Genomic DNA, 19,631 nt, shown 5'->3' with positions numbered 1-19,631 from the left:
GATGCAAACAGAAACTTCGTATTTTTCTTTCATTTCAACAGCCTTTGGGCCACTTTTTCAGCTGTGCAAACTGGCTCAGGGAAGGTGGTGAGTGCTTGTGACACTGATAGCCACAGCCTGCTGGACTTCAAACCCATCTTTCTATTAGAAAGGAACAGGTCATTTCTGGCTTTAAGGACATCCAAAACCAGGAGAGACAGGCTACACAGATCAAGTAGCTGGAGAGCAAGGCTGAAGTGTCCTAGATGGAACCTATTTGCAGAGACCGTGACTCAGAAAGGCCTGGTGGGCAGGCGCAGGGCTGGGTGAAAGACCTCACGTACGCGACAGTCGGGCAGAGGGTGAAGATGGGCTGCCGTACAGAGGTGAGCCAGGTTTGGCAAAGGGTTCCTGCTTGGTGGGGGTGGGGTTGAGATACCATAGGCTGAGATTTGTGTATCGATTCTCAAAGGAACATGGGTGCTGTTGAAGAGCAGTGGGTCTAGGGACAGTTTTGTGTTCTAAAGAGGGCTGAGGCAGCCAGGCTTACTATTGTGTGAATGAATCCCTTCCTGTCTTGAACCTCCTTATTCCCATCCGATTCTCCAACTGGAGGGATAAGCCTGACGGGCTGCAAGCAATACCACGTGAAGGATGTTTCTTTCCAGTACTTTGCTCCGCTTAGACTGTACAAGTGTAAAACTGGAGCCCGTGAGGCTGCCGCAGATTTCTGCAGAACTTGGAGCCATCCCTCCCCGTGTGGAAGCGGCATTGCTGCCAAGTGGCATGCACATTTTCCTTAGTTGCTAAGTGGTGGGAGGTGCTTGCTTTGGCTCCCCTGATCATAACACAGCTCTAAACTGAATAAGCTCCCCACAGCCAGAAGTCAGGTCTTAGAGTACAGGGAGATAGAAATGAAAGCAGCTATTAGCGAAGAAAACACTTTAATTAAACCTCCATCCTCCAGGAGGCCACCTCAAGTGCCGTGTGATTCTCACTAGCTGCCTGAAGTCAGTTTCCTGACCTCAATACTCAAGACATTTGACCTATTTTTTTCGGGAACAGTTAACAGTTCTGTGTCAGGTGCTGACCTAAGCACTCTGCAGATCTAATATTTCTTTAGGTATTTTAGATGAATCCTTCAAACCTATCCAACCAATTGTAAGACAGCTCTTGTTATTTCCCTCCAGCTCCTCGAAATTTTAGTATAGAAAATTGCCTGAAAGTCAGTGGCCCTCCGGAGCTCTGCATCCTATCCCTAGCTGACCAGTAGGCATGTCAAGGCCTGAGCTGTGAGGAGTGGAGTCTCAAGTTTCCCGTGTAAAGTTGGCAGGAGACTGACCCTGTAGCAGCATCCCACAGATGGTGGGGATATTGGCTGGTGAGAGGCAAAACAGGATGAAGACAAATGGGCTGAGGGTGTGGGGAAGGCTGGAGGCAGCACCCAGAATAGATGGAGAAGCAGTGTCCCACTAGCAGGGAGATCAATCAGGAGCTTGCAGTAAACTGAGATGGTAAGTCAAGATGGTCTGGGGTAGCCGGGCGTGGTGGCGCACGCCTATAATCCCAGCGCATGGGAGGCAGAGGCAGGCAGATTTCTGAGTTCGAGGCCAGCCTGGTCTACAGAGCAAGTTCAGGACAGCCAGGGCCACACAGAGAAACCTTGTCTTGGAAAGCAGCGGGGGCGGGGGTGCATGATTGTGGTACTGCAGGCTGGTGTGTTAAGCTGAAGAGGCAGAGGCAGGAGGATCATGAGTTCAAGGCCCCCCCTTGGTTCTACCTAGAGCAGCTAAGTAAGACCATCATACCTCTGATTCCAGCACTTGGGAGACAGGCAGGCAAATCTAGGTTTGAGACAAGGCGTTTTAGGCCAGCCAGGGCTACATAGTGAGGCCCTGTCTCACTGAAAACCGCCCAGGGACTGCGGAGCTGGCCTAGGGATCAAGCAGCCTTGCAGATTGAATCATTGCACTCTCATGAAGAATGGGAGGGTGTCTGACCTCTTGTGGCCTCCACAGGCACTGCAGGCATGCGGTGCACAGCCAGGCATGAAGGCAAAATACCCACACATAACATGCACACACGCGCACACTTTTTTCTGCAACAGGGCCTCACTGTAGTTCTAGAATTCACAGAGATAATTCCTGCCCCTGCTTCCCCTAGTACTTTGATAAAAGGTGTGTGCTACCGGACCTGGCATAAAAAGGTAATTTTTAAAGATATGGACAAGTTGAGGACAGTGCTGGAGAGGCTCAGTAGCTAAGGCTACTACTCTTACAGAGATCCCAAGTTTGGTTCCCAGCATCTATGCTGGATATCTCACAACATGCATGTAAGGATGCATAATCTAAAAGTATTTGGAGCTGGAGAAATTGTTAGGTAGTTAAGAGCATATAATATTCTTCCTGAGGACCAGAGTTTGATTTCCAGCCCCCAATATAAGGGGACTGACAACAGCCTGTAACTCCAGTTTCAAGGGATTGTCCAGGGTTATCCACACATATGTGACATACTTGACCTACCACATAATTAAAAATAAAATCTTGGGCTCAACAGTTAAAGGCTAGGCTCACAACCAGAAGTATGAGTTTGGGTCCCAGTACCCATGACTGTCTCCATCCACTAAAAATAATTGTGGTTTGTTGTAATGGCACAGAGGGTGCTGGACAGACGACTCGGACGGGACAGTGCTGGCCTTGCAAACAGGACCCAAGTTCAATCCCCAGAGCCCGTGTGTTGTTACTGATTTTGGGTCTCAGTATACAGTTCTGCATGTCCTGGAACTCACTATGTAGACCAGGATAGCCTTGAACTCACAGAGATCCACCTACCTTTGCCTTCTGAGTGCTGGGATTAAAGGTGTGTGACACTCACTATGCTAATGTTGAGATTCCCTCCAAACTCTGGCTGCTGGCGGCCCCAGCTGTTGTCATGACACTAGCCACAGGGGGCGCTGCTCTGACAGTCTGGTTCCCTGATGCCAGTGCACCACAGCGCCCCCTTCAGAGTAGTGGGTAGTGAAGTTCCTGAATGGATACAGCTTGTGCTCTCTCTCTCTCTCTCTCTCTCTCTCTCTCTCTCTCTCTCTCTCTCTCTCTCAGGCTACAGGTATAAATGGTTGTGAGCCATCATGTGTGTGCTGAGAATTTAACTTAGGACTTCTTGATTGCTGTCTCTCCAGCCCAATGGATACAGCTTTATGAACCGACCGTTCTGTGCTTTCTCCTGAGCCTGACAGAATGTCCCACACTGCTGAGTCTCTGCCTGTGGCTCTCATACGGATGGAGGCAGGCTCCAGCTTCCTGATGAGAAGGGTCTCTGCCCTGGGGTCTCTGGCCCACTCTGTTTAGCACAGGCCTCTAAGACCCAGCAGCCCAACTCCCTGCCTGCCCTCATCCTTGCTTCAGTTCTTCTGGTCCCCCGATGGCAGGCAGCCCCCCTTCTCCCATCCAATCACTCAGCTGCTAGAGGTGCTAGGCCTTTGATGGACAGATGGGTCCTCCCTCCCCTTGCCTTGTGTTCCTTCCGGCTCTTCCCACCAGCCCCCACTGTAGCTCCCTCACTTCACCTCTCCCCGACCCTGTATTTTATCATCAGAGAAGGGGACCTGGAGGAAGGGACTCCCAGATAAGCACATGGGCTGGGGATAATAGGAAGGCCGGTGCTGTGCTGCAGATAAGGGCTTCCTCGCTCCCTTGGGGGGAAGCACCAACGAGGAGTGGAGAATGCTCCAACTGGTTTCTTGGTCTGGCCCCGCTCCTCTATCTACGACACAGCCTGTGACAGAAGACAGAAAGGTAGAGGAAACAGGGCCCCACTACCCTGCAGCCAAGACAAACTTTAAATCTCAACTCTGACAGCTCAGCCTCAGTTTCCCTCTCATTTCAGACCTCTGCTGAGTCGGTCCCTGTCTCTGTCACAGTGCCGGGTGACTTTACTCCTCTCTCTAAAGCTGGTGCCCTTTTTGTGCATCCCCTCCACATACCAGGCATGTCAGGGAACCCTTATGTCACCACTGGGTAGGTTGAAATCCAGGGAGGCAGTGACCAGAATTTCCAGAGCCCCAGGTCTGGAAGCAGCAGTATGCTGGAACAGAGGGTGCTTCAAGGGTCTGGGGTAGGATGGGGGTGGGGGGTAGCCTGTGTTCCTGCCCTGTCACCCAGGTCACAGGCAGGTGACCGCAGTGAATCCTTTCAGACCGTCTTGTGGGGTATAGGCTGGTAGCCAGTCTGGAAGCATGGTCTCTTTGTGTCCCGGTACTCGGCTCCCTCCCCTGACGCAGGCATCTTGGTGGCAGCAGATTAAAGCTGTTCAGAGGGTGATCATCCCTACGTCCTCCCTACCCACCACTCCTCTCCATTCCCCCACTCGTCCCCACCCCCATGCTGTCACTTGGGGCCTGTAATCAATGAGACGGAAAATGAGAAAGTGTCAGGATGTAGCAGAGCATGGAGAGCAGTGGGGGCAGCCCCTGCTGCCTGCCTGAGTGGGTGTACCCCAGCCCTTCACCCCCAGCTCCAAACTTAGCCATTGCTGCCATCCCCTAAGTGCCCAGCCTGGCCAGGCTCCCAGCTGGATGTCAGTGAGGGAGCCTACTGTCAACATGTCCAAAAGCCTCGTCTTGAGAATGTCATGAAATCGTGTGCTGCTGGGGGGAAATGTGTCCAGGATACGCCATGGTAATCAAAGCCGCTGACACCCCGGAGCCCACTAACATATAGATATTAGCATGCACAAAGGAAGTGGGGGCTGGGCAGCAGTTACTTATGGGCGTGAGTACAGAGCACACTGACCTCCCCTTTGTTGCACCCCAACAGGATATATTGCTTTTATGACTAAAAAGTAAGTTTAGGATAAAGGACTTCCATTATGGGGAGGAAGGGTCACAGACCGTGAATGGGCCCTGGCCTTTGTGGTGAAACTATCAACCCAGGGAGGAAGGTCCAGCCGCCTCCTGCCGCTCCAAAGCACAGGCCTAAAGCCAACGCCGAGTAAGGTTGCTTTTTTTTAAGGACTAGCAGGATGTAGTAGCTCAACACTATAATCCTAGCTCGTGGGAAGCAGAGACAGGAGGGTTAGGGTATAAGGTCAGCTGCACAGAGAGAGCCAGAGAGAGGGGGGGAGAGGGAGGGAGAGAGAAAGGAGAGAGACAGAGCATGAGAGCACACTGGGGATGTAGCTCAGTTGTTAAAGCGTTCTTGTCTCACATACAGGAAGCCCTGGTTTTGATTCCTACTTTGTACCTCACCTGGTCCACAGAGTGAATTCCAGGGCTACACAGAGAAACTCTGTCTCAAAACAAACAAACAAACAAAACCCCACAAACAAACAAAATGCTATGTCACCACCAAAAGCCTGCTTCAAGGTTTACAGAAAAATGGTAGTAGCCTATGCTTGCAACTCTAGCACGTGGGAGATGGGGACAAGATTCAGAGTTTAAGATTATCCTGGGCAACACAGCAAGTTGAAGGCCAGCCTGGTCTACATGAGACTCTGTATTTAAAAAGAGACAGGTGGGGGCTGGCGAGATGGCTCAGCGGTTAAGAGCAGTGACTGCTTTTCCAAAGGTCCTGAGTTCAAATCCCAGCAGCCACATGGTGGCTCACAACCACCCGTAATGGGATCTGACATGCTCTTCTGGTGTGTCTGAAGACAGCTACAGTGTACTTACATATAAATAAATAAATCTTTGGGGGGAGAGAGAGAGAGGTGGCACACGCCTTTAATCCCGGCACCCAAGAGGCAGAGGCAGGAGGATCTCTGAGCTAGCCTGGTCTACAGAATAAGTTCTGGGACAGCCAGGGCTACAGAGAAGCCCTGACTTGAGAGAGAAGAGAAGAATCTGATGAAGTATACGGTTTTAAGATAGGAAGATAAATGTTTAAAAATAAAACCCTGATATTCATGCTTCACGCCCAGCTCACACCAGACAAAGGTCTTGTTGCCCTTCCAGGCCCTGCTGACACAGCACAAGGACCAAGCCCACATCAGTCCTGTAGCCCCTTTGGCCAGAGGGTGCAGGTACCCACCAACAGGGATGTCCCTGGCCTGCTGGAGGGTTTAAGTAGGAATGGTTCTCCTGGATCACCGCCTGCACTCCTGCTCTGCTCACACAGGGACTTCTCTGAGTCACGAGCCAGGGCTAGAAAACCTGGGGATGGCTGGTGGCTATCAGCCCCTGTCTGAATCTATCCGTGGACAGGGACAGAGGACAAGGGCGAAGGGCCAGAAGGGCTGTGGGGTCACTGTGGATCCCACCTCTGAGGAGTCGGATTGAAGAAATACTGTTAGATCCAAGTTTTTATTTGTGGAGCTGCAGTGGAGTCCTCCCTCTCCCTTGGGGAAAGCCGAGGACACAGCACCGACACAGGGATGGACAGACAGATCCCATGTGGACACACAGGTGGAGCAGACTCATAGACCAGCACAGCTACACAGGCACAGGGACACACAGGCCACAGCACCAAAGAACACACATTCACAACAGACAAAACCACAGGACTAGGGCACAGAAACAAAGTGCAGGCTTTGGGGCCGCTGCATAGACAGAGCAAGGGTCACGTGGGGAGGGGGCCCCTGATGACCTCCCCAGGCATAGGCACACACGAACGGCACACAGACAGGCAGATGTCCCCAGCTAGCCAGCCAGCCTGCCACAGGGACACATGAATCGTAGAGGGACAAGCATGACTCCCCATGTGGAGCACAGATGGCAGGACTTCCACACGCCCCACACCCCCGAACTGCTTACAGCTATTCAATCTGAGCCTCCCCTCCCTCCCATTGCCTTCATACACATTTTGGTCTTGACCACTAGGGCATTGGCAGGTGGAAGATGGAGAGAGAGAGGTCCCTTCTGATTTGGGAGGCAGGTGCTGAGAGTCCAGGCGCGAGCCTGGGCCTGGCAGTGGGGCGAGGGTGGGGCCGAGGCTCAGGCTCGAGAGGGCTCCTGGCAGCGCAGACACTGGGCCATCTCAGGCTGGTATTGCTCCACCTGCAGGGTGCAGCTGGAGAATCCAAACCGGGAATAGAGCCGGGATGAGGCCTCTGCCAGGACAGCTTCAGGGTCAGCTGTGGGGTCTGTGGAAGGACGATAAGAGGCAGCTCAGCCCTCGGGGAGTCCCACACAGCCAAGGGCTGTAGTAAGGAGTGGAGGGGCCCCAGCAAGCAAACCCCCAAAGGCCCGAACAGGGGTGAGACTCGAATGGGCCACGCTAACACACTCAGTTGTGCCCCATCACCTCTTCCTTTCTGCCTTTGAGCATCCGTGTGTGAATAGCTATTTCAGCAGTCTGCCAGTGTCCTCCCAGGACAAGCCAGATGTTAAGTATTCTGCCTCAGTGTCCCTCTCGAGTTACCATCCAACATCCCACAAGTTATGATATTTTTGGCATCCAAATTGCATGCCTCTGATTGCTTCTTGCATCTGGGAGAAACTCAAAAAACCCTTTGTCAGCTCGTGAGTCACTGTGTGTGTCTTAATAGTTGAATCATAATGTAGATATAATTTATATTCAGCTTTTTTTCTCAAGCATTATACCACAACATTTCCTGTAGTTGCCATACAGGCTTCATGATCACCACTTTAAACAGCAATGTGACAGCCCTACTGAACAGAGCTGCCACAAGTCACCCAACTGGGTCCTGGAGGTGACGGTTTTAGAGGCGCCATCCCCATGCTGTTTCAGGGGCCTGGATGCCTAAGCCTTCTTGTCTTCAGAATGTGTGTATGCAGAGAGAGAGAGACAGAGAGAGGGAGGGAGAGAGGGAGGGAGAGAGAGAGAGAAAGACAGAGACAAAGAGAGGGACAGAGACAGAGATCAACCAAACCAAAACAGGCAAAGTATGTCATAAGTGTAATCCCAGCAACTCAGGAGGCTGAGGCACAAGGATCTCAGGGGCAGCCTGGACACACATTAGACTCAGACTCAACCAACCGACACCTCAGTATTCTAGGCTGCCCAGCCATGGAAGCGGAGGGGCTGGTTCTGAAGTGTTGGCTGGGTTAATGCTCACTCACCAATAGCCAGGTGTGCAGAGGCAACGTGGTAAGTAAGCGTCAGGGCCCACAGGTGGAGATCATGGGTCGCTCGGACTCCCGGCACTGACAACAAGGTGTCCCTTACGGGTTCAAATTCCACGCTCCGAGGGGCGCCTGCAAGCAACATCGCCATGTTCCTGCCGTGGCCTGCCTTGTTCAGGAACAGCTCCCTTTCTCGCCCACCCCATTAACCTGCGGCTTCTTTCTGGCAATAGGTCCCAAGAGTCAGCCTTCTCCCAGTGTTTTAGAGAAGGGGTGGGAGCTGAGAGAGGCGGGGAGGGAAGCATCGCTGCTGAGCTCACCTTCCATGAGGACAAGGAGAACATCTCGAAGTGTAGGAGCTGTGGACCCAAGGGCACAGACGGAGAAGAGGAAGGTGCTGATGGGGTCAGCTACCTTGTACTGAGGCTGGAGAGACAAAGAAGCGGTGACAGCTCAGAGGAGGCTCTTCACAACCTGAAGGCACCCAGGGACTCTTACAGAGGGGAAAGGAGACACACCCCAAAGCTGGGAGAGGCCTGGAAGTGGATGAGGGAGGCAGCGGGTACCAGGAAGGAGATAGACATGCCGCCATTACAGTACCTTGAAGTAGATGAGGATCGAGGCGGCCAGGACCCCAAAGCTCTGAAGGAGATCTCCCAGCACATGCACAAAGGCAGCCCGGACACTCGTGTTTCCCAGGGACATTGGGTATCCATGCCCCTCCTCTAGAGGTGCATACTCTGCACCCGTAGATCCATGGCTGTGGGGGGCTCCAGTCTGGTGCAGCACAAAGGCCATTCTGAAGGGGGAGAGCAGTTCAGGCAGATGGCCTGTTCTTGGCCCCACTCACTTCCCACACAGTACCCACCTCTACCTCTTTACCATCCCAGAAAGAAAATAGCATTACCTGACAGAGAAAAGTTATTCTGTCAGGAATAACAGACACTGGACATAGGGCCGGAGGTGGGGGTGCATGTCTGGCCCTATTACTTAAACTGTCACTTGGCTCCCTGGCCGTATCTTCTACATGAACAGGTACTAGGAGGAAAACTAGCACTCATGAATTGAGAGACTTAAGTTTAAGACCATACTAGTAAAAGTACCTGAGCAGGGCTAGAATTCAGGAGGCCCTCAACAAACATCCCCTGGCTGAACTGTCTCTCCCCCACTCCCTTTCAAGCACATCCAATGAAGACAGCAGAACACACTCGTGTACTCACGTGAGTTTGCGTGCGCACGCACATGCACGTGCACACACACACACGCACCGCATACACATGCACACGCACGTACACGTGTGCGCACACACACACACACACACACACACACACACGCACACACACACAGGAACTCTGCCATCCTATTAGACGACCCTCTCACCCTGGACCCCACATGGTGCCCTCTCCACACTCGGACCTACAGCAGATTGGCACAGACAGCGATGCTGGCAGTCAGCAGCATGGCACCCGCCTCAATGTGATAGTCACTGTGAAGCAGGCGGAGGAAGGCCAGGTACAGGAGGATGCCGGTGACTATCCAGAGGGAGACCACAGAGGCCAAAGCTCCCAGAGTCTCTGCAGAGGACACAAGCAATCAGAACAGGGCCCTAAGGCACTGGCAGGGCCAGAGGGGCACCAAATCGTACAAGGGCTTACCTGAGCGGTGCCAGCCAAAGGTCATGGTACGGGTGGCTGGCCGAGTGGAAAGCCAGAGGGAGAAGAGGCTGGCCATCATGCTGCCTATGTCTGCCAGCAAGTGGGCGGCGTCAGTCATGATGGCCAAGCTGTGTGCTAAATACCCACCTGCAAGGGAAATGTATCGCCTGATTCTAGGAAACATGCAGTACAGATGCGTAAGTATGAGAAAGAAAGAGGGGATACAAACTAGATGGGGTTCTCTCACGTGGTTAGATTACAGGTACTGTTTCTAGTCTCTCCATAACAATAGATTTGATTTTCATAACAGGAGACTGGTTATTAAGGGCGACTTTATACAGGGCTTGGCCCGCACCCCACATGCTCCTTCACTGGAAGAAGCCCTGCCCGCCCTTCTAGACCCTCCCTGTCTTTCTCTTCCTTGCTTCTCTACCCAGGAAACCAGGGGTTCTTAGTGGAGAGTGGCCTAGGAAGTACGGAATATGGGACTGGGCGGGTATCCCCCAACTTACCAACCACCTCCCCGGCCATGAAGATGAAGCACACAGCGCAGGCGGCATACAGCTGCCTCCGGGCCTGCACCCTCTCTGGAGAGAGGCCTGACTGAGGCATGGGGTCCTTGTGGCAGTGGTGGAAGGCCATCCCCTCAAGCTTGGGTTCCTCAGGCAGGGGCTCTGAGGGCTCTGTGAAAAGACTGAGGCAGCCGACGCGTTCACCCGGGAGCCTGACCCCAGCCAGCACTGACCAGGTCACTCGCCGCAGTGCCTGCCTCAGCAGATGGGCCCATCTCTGCCCCTTTGCTAGACCCATTATGCCCAAAGCTTTGCGGGCATGTGGAGCTCTACTGAGCAGCCAGACCCAGTTCCCTCTCCTCCCACACACAAGGCCATAGAATTCAGTATCTGCAAAGTATGTTACAGCAGTGTGGTCTAATGTTTTAACAAATGAGGGTGAAATGTGAGGCTCATTGTGGGAAGGAACGAGTCGGGGCACACAGCTGGCAGGTGAGGGAGCAGAGACTAGACACTGATAAACATCTATGTAGAGGCGGCTCAGGACTGCAGAGCGAGCGGATGCTCTTCTTGGGTGATGAGGGTTCTTAGTGAGCAAGACACACGTGCACTCGACACAGTGGTGCACAGCACAAGGCAGATGTTACTCCCTGGGGAATTCCAGCATTCTCAAGTGAGTTCTAGTGGGGAGACGGTGGGAACCACAGAAGGGCCTGGAGAAATGTGAAGGACTGCGACAGAGACGGGTCCAAGTGCCAGAGAAAGCTGGTACGAGAACACAGCACAGGCAAGCAGACCACAGAGCACTTCTCTGTCAGCCTTGCTCCAGTGCCCCAGTCCCCAAACTGTCTGTCCCTTCCTCTCAAGACAGGAGATGCAAGTGAGGTCCTTTGAAAGGAGCACTGGATTTAGAGTCCAGTCCAGGTTACCTGGAGCCCAGTCAGCCCACACATCCCTTGAGAATAGTGACGGGCCTTACTCAGGAATGCCTCAGGCAGGGCTCAAACTGACTGTTTGGGTCTGTTCTAGCCCAGTTCTCCCTCCCTGAACCTCTGCAAGGAAAGAGCAGAAGGAATAAAGGCCCTTGGCCCAGAAGACAAGCCTGAAAGACAGGAGGAGCAAGGACCCCAGAGGGAAGGCATAGCTCTAGAGTAGATAGATCCCACAGCAAAAGGGAATGAGCCCTGGCAACCATCTGGCTGAAGAAGGGATGAGCCCAGGTTGGGAATATCCAGTGGTTATCGGGGATACTCCAGATGGGGGAGTGGGTTCACTTCCCCATAGAAAGCCCCTCCCCAGGCTGAGTGAGAGTGAGTGCGCATGATTAAGGTACTCCCAGAAGACACAGGAAGACCACGGAGGCTTCAGAGCCCATCTCGGTTCCATGAGTTATGCCACCTACTATGCAAACAAGGAGCCCAGTCTAGTGGGACATAACTGTATAACATGACTTCTACCAGGGAGAAGCTGGGGCGGGGTGGGGCTGGGGGTCTGAACAAAGCACTGTAGGGCACAGGGGAGGGATGAACCTAATATAATGGGGATGAATGGGGGCGGGGCATCCAAGGAAGAGAGAAGCCCCAGAAGCCACTCCTGACAGGTGGAAGTGTGATGTCAAGGTTTGCAGCTTGGCATTTAAGCAGGGTGCTGAGTGAAGGGCTGAAGCAAAGGGCTCAAAGCAAAGGGCTCAAGGGAAGGAAAGAACAGAACCCCTCATTGGCAGAGCAAGTATCTTCACGTTGAAATGACCTTGATGGTGGAGTGGGAAAAAGAGGACATAGAAGTGTCTAGACGCTCTGCCAGGCACTATCATAGGAGGGTCAGGTAAACAGGCCAAGACTCCGAAAATCCTGCAGGGTTTGGTGACTAATGGTCATATGAAGGCGGAAATGGCCGGGGAGATGAGGATGCAGTGTCAGGAGGCATGCTGGGCAGTCTGGGGGCTGTGGTAAGTCACCTTCCTCGGGCTTGTAAGGTGCAACGCAGCCAGCCATCAATGTGGCGGCCCATCAACAGGCTGCCTCCTTTTGTTCGTTATCAAGTGGGCACTAAAGGGCCTCTCTGCTGGGGTGCAGAGGTGTGACTACGTTTGTCCAGGGCTAGCCGCTGTTTCTTTCCCTAGCTTTCTGAAATTCCCCGACAAACAAGAAAACGATATCTAGCGTGAGGGAAAGAGTGAGGCCTGGGGTATCCCTTGGGCTAGTAAGAGAGGTTGATGCCAAGTCAAAGGCTACGGGAATAGATGCCAGGGACACAGCTGGAGCCCCACAGCTGCCCACCACTACAGTCACCTGCAGCCCTTCTGCTCCCCCACCCACTCAGGTTTAAGGCCCCCTCCCAAGGAAAGAATTGGTGACACAGAAGACCACATCAGAGACAAAAGGAGAAGACTGGGGAGGGAGAATAGAAAGAATGGAAGAACAGAAGGAAAAAAAAAGCCTGAGACCCTGTCAAATCTCAGAGACAAACAGACAGTCTCCTTCAAGACAAAATGGCCAGAGGAGGTGGCCAGGGAGGGCCTGTCGCGGTGGCCACCCGGAGATGGCAGGGCAGACGGAGTCGGTGCCGAGAGGCGGGCGGCGAGCTGCGAGCGGCGGGAGGCCCGCAGGGTGCGGGGGAGGTTCTGCTGCCGCCCCCGGCCCGCTGTCCCGGCCGCTCCGCGCCTCATCTCACACCTCGCCGCCCCCGGCCCCGTCTGTGCGGAGCCGGGAATACCCCCCACCGCCCAGCCCGCACCTGCTCCTTCCTCGCCGCCCCCTCGCTCCTTGCGGCCGCCCGCTGAGCCCGGGCGGATCCCCGGGGCCGGGGCCCACAACTGGCCGCTGCTGGATGGGGCGCCCTGAAACCGGGGTGCGGAGGGAAGGGTCCGGGGCCTAAAGCTGGGATTCCGATGCCCGGAGGCGAGGCGCACGAAGCAATGCGGACATCGCCGCACCTGGCCCCCTCGGTCCGACGGAGCGGCGGAGGCGGCGCAGGGGTCAGGAGGCTGAGGGCGCCGCGGCAGGGGACTTGCTTTGTCCGGCCAGGAGAACACGGGGGTATCGCGGCAGAGGCGGGGAGTGGGGCTGTCTGCAGCCGGCAGATCGGCGTCGCGAAGTTGGGGGGCCGCGGGGAGCTGGGGAGGCGGGACGGGCCCGCGCCAAGGGAGACAACGAAATGGACCGATGGCATCAGTCTGGCGTCCCCCCCGGGCTGAGGGCCAGCCCAGGTCTGTCCTACCTCTTCAATCGCAGGCCGCCGCCGGCGCTGCTGCGGTCTCGGGGACTCACTAGGCGGGTGGTCTCCGAGCCTCCGGTGGCCGGAGAAGGCTCCATGTCCCCGCTGCCCCGACCGTCTAGGCCGCACAGAGGGGGAGAGGCGGGGCCGGCCTTGCGCCAAATCCGAGCGGTCCAAGGACCACCCGGACTCCCCGCTGGGCCACCAGTGTGGAGGGAACTGCGGCGACTGTGGCGCTCCGAGTCCGAACTGCAGAGCCCGCGGCCGCGGGAGCCCCGCCCCAAGTGGGGCGAGCTCCCCAAACTCCGCCTCCAGGCTCCCCAGTCTCTCTATCTCCCACGCCTAAGACCCGCCTCCAGGACCCTCCCCCAAATCCAAAGTCCATTTCCCCCGCGCCAATTTTTGAGATGGGGTGGGGTGGGGGTCATAGTGGGGGTGAACCGCCACAGCGCCCTCTCCCCAAGTTCCCCCACCAGTTCCCAGCCTGGCTCTTCACACCAAGGGACCCCTCTGACAACAAACTTTTTGAAGGTACACTGCCCTATGCATGCCGGCTTAGGGACGTTGCCCCACCGCCCAATCATTCTGTGGCTCTGGCCCCCACGCGGAGGTAGAAACAGGTGCCAAATCGATCTGGAGAGAAACAGAGAGAATCTGGGGTGAGCAGTGACACATTCCCAAACAACTCTAAGGACTCCAGCCAGCAATCCCACTGTGGAGGCTCTGGAATAGGAATGCATGAGCAAAATCTGCTGCCAAGCACTATACCGCTAATTATCATGGTTTTCTTTTTTTAAAACAGGGATTTTGGGTAACAAAAACCTTCCTGATGTCCTTCAACCCATATATTATCCTTACTTTCCAGACGAGTAAACTAAATCCCAGAAGCATACAAGGCCACATGACCTGGAGCAAACGCCCCATCCTTTCCCCGACCTGGGTCCGATTAGAGCCAGGCTAGCAGTCGAAGAGCCTGGGTTACCTAACCTTCTCACAAGGAGGTTGGAGCGGCGGGTGGTGCTCTGTCACCTCTCGAGGGTCCACGGTCACTGTTTATCGAGGGACGCTGCTTGTTCGATTTGTCAGCACGTGACTCCTTCCTTACCTACTTAACTGTAACGCGGTGCTCATTTGGGGAAAGACAAAGGCCCAGATAAAGGACTGACTTACAAGCCGTCGGTGGCCAAGGCTGAAGTCGAAACTTTAAATGCTCAGCTCTCTACTCCTCGCACCTGCCGCCACTGTAGGATGAAAGGGGAGGAGAATTGGATTGTACACTTTCAGCTGTGACAGTCTGTGAAGAGGAGAGGCCGTGGGAGGAGGGGAGAGAGCAAGGACAGAAAGAACGCTTGGGGGAGTGGGGGGAGTGAGCCCAGGCAAAAAACCCACCAACCGCATCCTTTGGAACACACCGAGCTTTCTGAATTTAAGGCCCTGGGATTGAATGCCTGCCCTCGGCAGGGCTGTTCCAAACAAGGAGATCCTGTGTGCATTTCCAAAAGGCAAACCAAACCAAACACAAATGAGAAAGTCAAAGACACCGCGAGCGCGCCACACAGTGTCTGGAAGTGATGGGGTTAAGGCGGGAGAGCTTCGCGGAGGAGGTGAGGCTTAAAACGGGCAGGCTGTTCCGGCAGGAGAGAGTGCGGCTAGGTTCGCGCCAGGTTTGCCGGGCGGCTTGCGCAAAGGGATGGTATTGAGCGGAGAAGCAGAGCAGAAAATCCAGTCTGCGTGTCCTAGGCGCGGGCCTACGCCCACGCGCGCCTGGGGCCACTGTCCGCCTTCCCTGTGCGCCGGTGTCTGGACCAATGGGGGCGCTCTCCTTCCAACTTCCCCAATGGTCTTGAGGGCCTCAGCTTGCGTCTCAGGAGGACAAACTGAGGAGAGCCACCAGACAAGGTCACCTTGTTGGCCCACGTCAGAGCCAAGGTGGAAATTATGTCCCCGTCCAGCTAAGCCAGCGAACTCATCATGCCGAGCGCCGTCGGTTTTCTAAATTCGCTGCTTGCCCTGGAGTTCTCCTGATTCCAACCGCGCTGGTGCTGGAGTGGCCAAAGAGCCATCCTGCACTTCAGAGATGGCTATACTAGCCTCGCCCCCAGCGGCCCGGGCGAGCTCCAGAATGGGGGAACCGATTTAGACACGCCTCGGTCGATGACGACAACAGGGAACAAGACAATGGCTTCCTCTGGGGATTTCCCTTCCTGGGCAGCCCGTAGCGTGCGCAGAGCATCCCGGACCGCCCTGGAGGGGGCGCGGATATTGGCACGTGCCGGACCCGCCACCGGGTGGGAAGCCGGCAGGCCTGGAAGTGAAAGGAACGTCGGAGCGGATGGATGACAGCCTCACTGTGTGTCTGGCTGCCGAATGCACCGCCTCCAGAAGCCCTGGGAGCCGGCAGGGGGAAGACCAACAGTTGCCTTCGCTTGGGAAGCTACGTAAGAAAAGCTTGGCAGTAAACCCCGTGTTTGTGCCTGTTTCTCTGGGAGCCACCAAGAGGCCCTACCGGAATTTTGCACAGGGTCTGTATGAATGACAGACATGGGTGATCGTGCTGTACTTGGAGACGATGTTGGAAGTTCAGCCTAGGCTGGTGTCCCTTATGGAACTGTCAAGTTTGGTCAACAAGCCTCCTACCCACCCCTCCACTGCCACCCTATCTGGGGACCACCTGATGGGTGTGGCAGACATGCTCCCACTCTTGATAATTTCTAGAGAGTTCTCTTCTATGGTCGTTTGTTAAAGCAGTGCAATACTGATTCACGGACATGTCGTGCCCTGCTGGGCCCTCTCTAGCAATCTTCCCTAAGGTGACTTGTTCATTTCTTAGTCCCAAAGGCTCGAGTGATGTAGGAAGCTCTGGATGTCCCCAGAAGGACAATTCAGGGCCAGATTCCGGAAGACCTCCGTCAGAACAGACTAGAAACTGCAGGGTACCCAGGTCAAAGGCCCACCCTGGACCAGCTCCCATCGGGAGTGGGAGGAGTGAAGTCAGGATTAATTTTGCTCAGGCAAAATTTGCAACCTAAGCATGCTGTGCCCCAGCGCCCCACTTGTGGCTGCCACATGGCCCTCAATTAAGCCATTCCAAACACGAGGAGTGGGCTGAGGCTGCAGCAGTGCAGAGGAGGCTCATAGTTGGTAATAAAGAGCCTGCAATTTAAATCTCCTCTGCCCCAGGGAGCCTTCCCTGGCTCTTAACTAGGTCAGGTCTCACACCCTCCCTCCTGTATCTACTGATGTCTGGACATACACCACCCTGAACTGTAACTGTCATTCGATAACTGTTTGATTCTTCACCTGGCTCCAGGGCTATATTTTTTTTTCCTACTTCGCTGCCAGCCTATTTTCTCTCCTTGTCGCCCCCTCATCTTCTCCATCTTTTAATGATGGGTAAACCCAGGACTTGGCACTCACTCCTATGGTGCTATCCTATGGCCTTAAGCCTTTAAATAGTACCGGGTAACATCAGACAGCCATGGCCATGGAGGCCAGATGTGGGATGCCGAGGAAGAACCATCATCCTATTCTATTTTATGTTTGAAATTTATTTTAAAAGAATCCAAGTAAATGGCATTTATGGATGATGGTTCCCTCCAAACTCCCTACCCGGTGTCATCTTGATGTCTCAAGTGTCTAGCAGGGAGTGCCTCGGGTTTTATAAAGTTAAAAACCGTGATGGTCTGTATGCTCAGCCCAGGGAGTGGTACTATTAGAAAGTGTAGCCCTGTTGGAGTAGGTGTGTCACTGTGGGTGTGGTCTTGAAGCCCCTCATCCTAGCTGCCTGGAAGCCAGTATTCTGCTAGCAGCCTTCAGATGAAGGTGTAGAACCCTCAGCTCCTCCTGCACCTTGCCTGCCTAGATGCTGCCATGCTCCTGCCTTGATAATGGACTGAACCTCTGAACCTGTAAGCCAGTCCCAATTAAGTGTTTTCCTTATAAGACTTGCCTTGGTCATGGTGTCTGTTCACAGCAGTAAAACCCTAACTAAGACAAAGTCTGAGCTCCTGATTGCTACCCAACCCCAACTCTCTTCTTCCTGCAGTGTCGCAGTGGCAGACTACCACACCACCATCCTCCATTTACTCAGACCACAGACCCGGCAGCCGCCCTGTCAGAGCTAACCTCCCAGCAGAGCCTGCTCGCCACACCTGACACCTCACCCGTCCTCCCAGGGGCTGCCTTCACCCCTCAGCGACCCCTCAGTGCTGCTCTTCTTCTCCTTATTCCCAGTCAGTTAGCTAGGCAGCACAGGTCAGATTCCTTCAAATTCTCCCCCCTCCACTCCCACATCCTCCTTCCCGAAACACTCTGTGTAGCCCTGGCTATCCCTGATTTGTAGACCAGGCTGTCTTTAAACTTTAAGATCCATCTCCTCTGCCTCCCAAGTTCTGGGATTAAAGGTGTGCACCATCACCGCCCGGCTAGTCACTCTCTCTCTTATAGAGAGTGCAGGTCAAAGCGCTTTGCCAGCCCACACGCCCATGCTGACCTCATTTCCCACAGTGCTACAGTATAGCAGACATGTCTCTGCCACAGGACACTGGCCCTTGTCCATATTTCTAACTGGAGTAGACTCCTGTCAGGTATGCCAGTGACCTATTTCTTCACACACATATCCTTTTTAAAAATTCCAATATTAGGTCTCAAACTCAGAGTCTGTGCATGCCAGGGGAGTTCTCTGCCACTCCCGAGCTACGGACCCCGCTCTAGCCTTTTACTTTTCTTACCACTTTTGTCCAACAGAAGAATGTTAGCTCCACACCCAATGTGGTGTCATTTGCTTGTAATCTCAGCACTCAGGAGGCTGAGGCGGGAGGATTCAGAGTTTGAGGCCAGCCTGGGCTGCAGACAGAGATCCCCATCTCATTTAAAATGAGACAAACTAGAGCCAGACTGTGACGCAGCCTGTAAGGCACTTGCCACCAAACCTGACATGAGTTCAGTCCCTGAACACATGGTCAAAGGAGAAAAATTAAACATTGCCAGGTGTCCTCTGACTTCCACACCAACACGGTGGTGCAGGCACACAAGCAAACACATGCACACAAAATAAATAAGCAATGTAATGTTAAAGGGGGCAGGGGGATAGCTCAAGAAACCAAAGCAAATAGATAAAGTTTTTTTAGACAGAGGTGGTGGCACACGCCTTTAATCCCAGTACTCAGGAGACAGAAGCAGGTTGATCTCTGTGAGTTCAAATCCAGCCTGGGATACACAGGGAGACCCTGTCTTTAAAAAAAGGTGAAGGTGAACAGAGGCTCAACAGTTAAGCGTTCGAGCTGCTCTTCCTGTGTTGTGGATGGCCCTGGGCTAATTATATTTGATGTTAATTCTCTTCTCCTATTGAGGAGTTGTGAACAAGGAATGGGTCAGCACCCACCTTAATTTGTAAAATAAAGGATAGCTGATGATTGGGCAGATAAAGGGAAGGTGGATCAGAAGGTGGAGAGAGAAGGAGAAAATGGGAGAGAGAGAGAGGATGCTGAGGAGGAGGAAGAAGGAAAGTGGAGCAGAAGACATGGCCTGGAGAAACCCCACGTTCTAAGGGGCTCTTCTATGGGGAAGATGGTAGTGTAGCAGTAGATCTGCCCAGTCGAGGCGCACAGCCTGTATTCATATTAACTGAGTTGTGTTTTCATTGCTGGGCTTATTTGGGTTGGAGATTTACCACAACATTCCAGAGGACTGGAATTCAGTTCCTAGCACCTATATCAGGCAGCTGCAACCATCTATAACTCCTTCATGAGCACATACCCACACAGTACATAATAAAAATTAAAAATTAAAATTAAAAAAATAAATAAGACAGTCTTACAAAGCATAAACTTTGGAGCATCTATGTGTGACTGGTTGGTTGTGTGTATGTATGTGGATAAATGGAGTCAGAGTCCTTGAAGGAGTTGGCTCTTTCTTCCTCCATGAGGTACCCAGAATTGAACTCTGGTCACCATAGACCAGCATAGACCTCACTCACTGAGCCACCCTGGGAGACCCAGCACCTACAACAGATGGCCATACCAGCACTCGATAATTGTTTGTTAAAAGAGCTAGTGGGTGTCTCAGTAGGTTATGAGACTAGGCAATGGGACAAGGACTTTGGGGGCTGGAGAAATGGGTGTCAGGTTAGAACACTTATTGCTCCTGCAAAAGACCAGCATTGGATTCCCAGCGCCCATGTCAGGCGGCTCACAACCACCTTTGACTCCTGCTCCTGGGGGTCTATACACATACACCTGTGGCACC

At 53.7% G+C, this 19,631-nt stretch overlaps 1 protein-coding gene across 3 annotated transcripts; it reads right to left on the bottom strand.

Moving 5' to 3' along the window:
• Positions 1-5,760: 5,760 nt before the first annotated feature.
• Positions 5,761-15,268, bottom strand: Slc30a3 (solute carrier family 30 member 3). Of its 3 annotated transcripts, XM_029541165.1 has the most exons (9): positions 14,798-15,268; positions 14,556-14,626; positions 10,170-10,351; positions 9,658-9,804; positions 9,423-9,576; positions 8,603-8,801; positions 8,323-8,428; positions 8,000-8,134; positions 5,761-7,059 (listed from the first exon to the last, which is right to left on the bottom strand). In XM_029541165.1, exons 3-9 carry the CDS (start codon positions 10,297-10,299, stop codon positions 6,911-6,913), a joined length of 1,020 nt encoding a protein of 339 aa, XP_029397025.1. In that variant the 5' UTR covers positions 10,300-10,351; positions 14,556-14,626; positions 14,798-15,268; the 3' UTR covers positions 5,761-6,910. The 3 variants fall into 3 exon arrangements, with proteins under 3 accessions (XP_029397025.1, XP_029397024.1, XP_021057727.1); XM_021202068.2 differs by lacking the exons at positions 14,556-14,626; positions 14,798-15,268 and adding an exon at positions 13,389-13,656 and having other exon boundaries at positions 6,278-7,059; XM_029541164.1 differs by lacking the exons at positions 14,556-14,626; positions 14,798-15,268 and having other exon boundaries at positions 10,170-12,799.
• Between the last annotated feature and the right edge of the window lie 4,363 nt (positions 15,269-19,631).

This window comes from Mus pahari, chromosome 7 (assembly GCF_900095145.1).
Source record: "Mus pahari chromosome 7, PAHARI_EIJ_v1.1, whole genome shotgun sequence".
NCBI classification, from domain to species: domain Eukaryota; kingdom Metazoa; phylum Chordata; class Mammalia; order Rodentia; family Muridae; genus Mus; species Mus pahari.
Note: the sequence above shows the minus strand (reverse complement) of the source record. Positions and strands in the feature narration are given on the sequence as shown.

Coding starts and splice junctions, on each gene's coding strand:
- Slc30a3 (XM_029541164.1), bottom strand. CDS start 10,467: ATGGGTCTAGCAAAGGGGCAGAGATGGGCCCATCTGCTGAGGCAGGCA. Junction 9,805..10,169: donor CATGGCCGGGGAGGTGGTTG/GTAAGTTGGGGG, acceptor TTTCCCTTGCAG/GTGGGTATTTAGCACACAGC. Junction 8,429..8,602: donor CGATCCTCATCTACTTCAAG/GTACTGTAATGG, acceptor TTGTCTCTCCAG/CCTCAGTACAAGGTAGCTGA.